At 43.7% G+C, this 6,524-nt stretch overlaps 1 protein-coding gene across 1 annotated transcript; it reads right to left on the bottom strand.

Annotated features, from left to right (window-relative positions):
* Positions 1-1,745: 1,745 nt before the first annotated feature.
* scg2a (secretogranin II a) lies at positions 1,746-5,467 on the bottom strand. Its single transcript, XM_061681491.1, has 2 exons — positions 5,389-5,467; positions 1,746-4,262 (listed from the first exon to the last, which is right to left on the bottom strand). Exon 2 carries the CDS (start codon positions 4,252-4,254, stop codon positions 2,416-2,418), a length of 1,839 nt encoding a protein of 612 aa, XP_061537475.1. The 5' UTR covers positions 4,255-4,262; positions 5,389-5,467; the 3' UTR covers positions 1,746-2,415.
* Positions 5,468-6,524: the final 1,057 nt, after the last annotated feature.

A 6,524-nucleotide genomic window follows, 5' to 3' on the forward strand; every position in this document is an offset into this window, starting at 1 on the left:
TGTGTAAAACATAAATAAAAACAGAATACAATGATTTGTGAGTCCTTTTCAATCTATGTTCGATTGAATACACTACAAAGAAAATATATTTAATGTTCAAACTGATAAACTTTATTGTTTTTAGTAAATAATCATTAACTTAGAATTTTATGGCTGCAACACATTCCCAAAAAGCCTGGACAGGGTCATGTTTACCACTGTGTTATATGACCTTTCCTTTTAATAACACTCAACAAGCGTTTGGGAAACTGAGGACACTAATTGTTGAAGCTTTTGTGAGGGGAATTCTTTCCCATTCTTGCTTGACGTACAACTTCAGTTGTTCAATAGTCCGGCGTCTCCGTTTTCGTATTTTGCACTTCATAATGTGCCACACATTATGAAGAGAGCTGTCTGGACCGCTGTCAAGGCCAGTCGAGTACTCACACTGTTTTTCGAAGATGCATGTTATAACACATGCACAATGTGGCTTGGCATTGTCTTGCTGAAAAAGGCAGGGACGTCCCTGAAAAAGACATTGCTTGGATGGCAGCATATATTTCTCCAAAACCTGTACGTACCTTTCAGCATTAATGGTACCTTCATAATTGACACATCCTCATACCGTCACAGATGCCATCTTTTGAACTTTGTGCTGGTCCTTTTCCTCTTTGGCCCAGAGAACACGACGTCCATGATTTCCATAAACAATTTGAAATGTGGACTTGTCAGACCACAGCACACTTTTACACTTTTCGTCAGTCCATCACAGATGAGCTCGGGCGCAGAGAAGCCGGCAGCATTTCTGGATGTTGTTGATATATGGCTTTCGTTTTGCATTGTAGAGTTTTAACTTGCAATTGTAGATGTAGCGACAAACTGTGTTAACGTACAATGGTTTTCTGAAGTATTCTTGACCCCATGTGGCAATATGCTTCACACTATGATGCAGATTTTTAATACAGTTACACCCGAGGGTTAGAAGGTCACGGGCATTCAATGTTGTTTACGTACAGAGATTTCTGCAGATTCTCCAAATCTTTTGATAATATCATGGACCGTTGATGACGAAATCCCTACATTCCTTGCAACTAAATGTTAAGAAACATCGTTCTTAAACCTTTTGGGGATGCTCCTTTCATAACCAATCATTATATCTGTACTGAGCTGTTTCCAGTTAACCTGTTCACCTGTGGAATGTTCCAAACAGGTGATTTTTAGTATTACTCGACTTTCCCATTCTTTTGTTGCCTCTGTCCCAGATTTTTTTGGAACATGTTGCAAACATCAAAATCAAAATGAGGGAATAGTCGAAAAACCAAAACAAAAAAAACCACCAATAACATTCATCAATTTGAACATGAAATATCTTATCTTTGTAGTGTATTACATTGAATATAGGTTGAAAATAATTTGCAAATCATTGTATTCCGTTTGTATTCATGTTTTGCACAACATTCCAACGTCATTGGAATTAGGATTTGTACATAACAACATTACATCTCAGTTTCATCCATCCATTTTCTGTACCGCTTATCCTCACGAGGGCACGAGAGTCGCGGGCGCGCCGGAGCCTATCCCAGCTATCTTCGGGCGAGAGGCGGGGTACACCCTTAACTGGTCGCCAGACAATCGTCTCAGTTTCTCAGAATAAATCTTTTTTTTTTTTAGAAGCTTTTTGATTGTTTATCTATATGTTGTCGATGAAAGAAAAAAGAACAGGACTCGGTAAGGAAAAAATAAAGTCAATGCTTTATTAACCTCAAGTATGTCACATATGACCACATTTAAGAAAGAATTACCGACAAACACAACTGAATCTAATTGGTTCAACACTGATATGCTTATCTGTGTGTGTGTGTTTGTGTGCGTGTAGATGTGTGCTTGCGTGTGTGTGTGTGTGCGTGCGTGCGCATACGTGTGTGTGTGTGTGTGTGTGTGTGTGTGCGTGTGCATGCGTGCATGCTTGTGTGTCACGGCTGATGAGTCACATGTACGGGATGTTGAGTAACGAACTCAAATTAATGTCAGAATACTCATATTTCTGCTAATAAGAAATATGTTCAGTAAATCTACAGCGGAACCACAGTGGACTGCATGTTTATATCTTTGAAAATACTTCATTTTTGTCTCTCACCACCTGCACCTACATACATACAGGTGCATCTCAATAAATAAGAATATTGCTGGAAACTATACGTTTTTATAGTGCTCTGATGAATACAACCCAAAATTCACCATCTCAAGAAAGAATGAAGATGATTTTCTGTATAGAAATTAGGTAGGAATTGGCCTTCCGAAAAGTGTTTTCCCATGTATCCTATATAATACACGAGTTTCCCATTTTGATTTGAACTAATGAAATGAAATGAACGTTTCTACAATATTCAAAGCTATTGAGAGCCACCTGTATACTGTATACATCTGCAGCTCGATTTATATGCCATGGCCAGCTTTGGCTTCGCTCTCACTGTCCTCAATTTCTGGGTTGAGGTACCTCATCAGTTTCATCACAGCCTCGTTATCATTGGCTTGTGTGTTGCCGCCTCTCTCGCCCTCCTCAGACCGTCTCTTTTTGTTCCGCTCCTCATCTGAGTCCGTTTGAGCCAAATAATCTTGCATGGTCTGTTCAAACGACCCCACTGCGCTCTGCCCCGCCTCGTCCCGCTTCTGGCCGGCATTCCCGTAGCGGTACGCGGGGCCGGGGTACCGCGCCAACATCTGAGCCGCCAGATACGCCGCCAGCTCGCCGTCTGCCGTGTCGTCATAGTCCTTTGACATGCCGGGAGGGAAACGTCGCTGCGTGGGAGCGACGTCTCCCGTGCGCCCCGCTGCCAGAGTGTGAAGTTGTGATGCCGAGCTCCCGTATGGCTTCCTGACGGGGGTTTGATCTCGGTTCTGCGTGTTCCTCAAGCCTAGGATGTTGAGGATTGCCTCCGTCTGCAGGTTTTTGGGGCTGCTCTTTCTGGCAGGGAGGCGTCTGTTGTAGAATTTCGTTGGAGGAATCTTGTAGGTGTTCTTTGAGGACATCTGCCAGAGTTTGTTTTGATCTCTGCTCTGTTGTGTCTTTCCCTGACTAGTTGTTTCTCCTGTCTTGAGCATATCCAGAAGATCTTCAGGCGGAATCTGGTATTTCTGGGAGATCTGAATGAGCTGAAAAATAACTTGTGGGTCAATGTTATCTCTGTACTGAGCTACTCGCCTCTCAGCCCTCTTCCTCTCCTCTTCTTCTATTGCTCGCTTCTGCTCCTCCTCCTCTGTTTTCTCCAACACCTTGAAAAGGTAATAGTCGACCTGGTCTGGATCATCTGACCTTGTAACCGGATACCTTTCGTCCCCATCCTCATCCTGCTCCTCCTCCTCATCAACATAATCGAGGCTCCGGTCCAACTCTCGTTTGTCATCCTCGTCTTCCTCCTCGTCCTCCCCTTGCTGTTCGAGCGGACCCCAGTCTGTAAGGTCCTCACCTTCATCGTCGTATACCACATTTCTCAGACTGAACAAATCTTCCCCTTCTTCTTCCTCTTCCTCATCCACACCATCCTCCTCATCCCGTCGTTTGTGCGCTGGCTTATCATTGGAAAACTTGTCCAGTTCGTCAAAGACTGACTGCAGTGTTGCTAGGTTTTGAGGCGTGTACTTCTCCTCGACATTCTCATTGGTGCGTTTAAAGGGGCTTTTGTGATCCTCCTCCTCCTCTTCATCTCCCTCACCTTCCTCATCGTCCTCAAACATCAAGGGCATCTTCTTGTGAGGAATACTGCCCCGTTGCTTCTGCACTCTGGGGTACATGCCATCCTTCACGTTAGTCCCCACCAGCGAGGAAGGACGCAACAAAGTGGGCTTGGAGGCCTTTTCGGTCTGCTGTAGCGTGCTGAGTACGGCCTGGAGCAGCTCCTCGCTCTTGTCCTCACTCCTCTCCTCATCCATGTCGTCTTCCTCGTCGTCATTTTCTGCACTCGTCGGGTTGGGAGCTATTCTCAGCATGGCCCGCATCTTCTGAGCGTCATCCAAGTGGCGACCATCGTTCCCTGTGGGGGGAAGGGGCTTCTTCTCCTGTGAGTCTGTTTTCTGACGAAGGCTCTCGATGTACTCCAAGGCTTTGATCATGTCAGCATTAGGTGACTGGGACGGGTCTGATTCACTCTCCCGCAGTCGATGTGCTCGGAGAGTAGCTCCGTGAATGGAGCGGAGACACAGAGTGACAAAGAGAAGCTGTGCCAAACAGAGGAGGGAAGGTTTGCCCCTAGTGGAGTTGCAGGAGAACGACAGCATTGTGACACCTGCAGAGGATAGTCCAAGATGCACAAATCAGCGCTGACCTTTAAGATAACGCAATCAATGGGTCTGATCTTATACAGTAAGGGCCATGGTCTCAAAAATCACTTTACATGTTAATAAAAGCATAGTTAGCTTGCTTGCGTAAAAAAAGGAAATACAAAAAAACAAAAATTGAGGAAAGGGGGTATTTAATAACTACAATAGTGTCAATCAAAGCTAAACATGATTGCATTTGGAAAGTCAAAATATTTGGGACAACTTTTATTGTTGCAGTGATATGACTGGTGGGCTGATGAAATGTGCAATTGATTTTTTCCCTTCATTTCACTTATGTTTTGGAGTCAAAGTTCGTCACTCAACGGCAGCATTACAATTGAATGTGCGGGAATATTTGTTGTATTTATTCGTCATTTTCTGTGCACTGCTCAAAAGTAATGATTATTAAGCATTATGAGGATTGGTCGGCGCTGCGGTGATGCCATCGCTGCCGCCTGTTGCTTCTTATCCGAGCATCACATCCTGCAGCAGCATAGCAGCATTCAGCTCCCCGACAAATCTCATTAGTCGTTAAATTGATGCTCACCATGAGTCACGGCCCCGTTGTCAAGGCAACCCGGTAAGACTAATGTTCCCACAGAAGCCACATTTAGGCGCAAACCCTTTTAAACAGCAATTATCACTCGCTATTGCCAGCACATAGCAATTTGAATAAATAAGTAATGCCTCATGTGTCTATATGAAATGTCTCTATTTCAGAGGTGCCAGTTTAAGAAAGATGTGAAGTTGTGCTTTTAACAACAACCTATTTCAAATCAGCAGTTAGTCATGGTATTCTATATTCACATTTTTGCAGGTTTGTCTGAACAGCCATCCTATGTAAATTGCTACCCAGGAAAAGAAAAGCCGTAAACAACGATCACGGCGAGTGATAAAATGAAAATATCTAACAAGACGTGCACGCGTGCCGACAAAGACACGCACACAACATCAGAGCATCAGGTTGGTGAACAACTGCTGAACAAAAAGCCTGAAAATAGAAATTAAAATAAATCGCACAGAGTCTCGTCATGTGGTGGGATTCATGTGTGGGCTCAGCTATGCTACGAATGAACTCGGAATAATTCTTACCTTTTTCGGCTTAGTTTGCGTGGACGGTCTTGTTGAGTGGTGTGAGCATCACCGTCTCCGGTGCGAGTGTGCGCTCAGCACCGCGGACAGCTCCTCATGTTGTGAGACACACACCACGTGACTCGTACGTCAGACAAGGCAGTGGGCACACTGCACACGTTTTTTTCATGTCTGCAGCATCAAACTGCTTCTATTTTTGAATTTAGGGCCGAGACTAAAAAAACATTTCTATTAAGCTATACTGCCTTAGGATAAATATTATCGTTGATTTTCTTTATTTAATGATTGGTCTCTTCCAAACTTATTTACTTTGTTGACGTCAGCAATCTCCATAGATCCATCCACCATGCCGCTGATCCTCATTAGGGTGACGTGGTCGAGAGGCGAGAGGCTTTGCGCTGGTCGTCAGTCAATCCCAAGGGACATTTAGACAACAAGCATTCACACTCCCATTAACAACTACCGACTATTTCGAGTCTTCAGTGAACCTGACCTAGACGTTTTTGGAATGTGGGGGGAAGTTGGAGTACTGGAGAAAACCACTGTGCCTCCAACAATATCTATACAGTGTCTGCAAAATTCATTCTAACAATATTTGTGTAAATCAGAAGCTGTAATGTCAGTTCAAATTTGAGGCAAAAGCCAGAAGTTCAACAATTCTTCCCTCACTGGACTACATAGTCACGCCTATTTTGTACTTTGTGACTTGATAAAATGTTGAAGCCTTTTTATCTAATACAGAGTCCATTTTGAACACCCACTTTTGCTATACTCTAAATGGTTCCTCACTCTATAAATAGTCAACATTTTCAGATGCTTACATCATTGTATTGGTTTTATGTTGAATTTTATAACATTTTATGGATCCAGATTACAATCCAAATTTGCATAAACTTTTACCTTTACCTTTGTATGCCTTGACAGAGGTCTGTGCCTCCTCAATCGCTCCTCTTAATGTTTATTTGCGATTTGAACTGCTGCTGCTACCGACATGTGCTGGAGCTCTGCTGCAGGAGTGAGGGACAGATGCAGTTAAAAGTCTAGCGATGACTCATGTTCCCAACTCCACCAAAGAATCCGATGGGCGGGAGGGGGGTGTGGGGCAGACTGCAGTGCGTGTGTGTGTGTAAAAAGAA

This window comes from Phycodurus eques, chromosome 7 (assembly GCF_024500275.1).
Source record: "Phycodurus eques isolate BA_2022a chromosome 7, UOR_Pequ_1.1, whole genome shotgun sequence".
Lineage (NCBI taxonomy): Eukaryota > Metazoa > Chordata > Actinopteri > Syngnathiformes > Syngnathidae > Phycodurus > Phycodurus eques.

Coding starts and splice junctions, on each gene's coding strand:
- scg2a (XM_061681491.1), bottom strand. CDS start 4,254: ATGCTGTCGTTCTCCTGCAACTCCACTAGGGGCAAACCTTCCCTCCTC.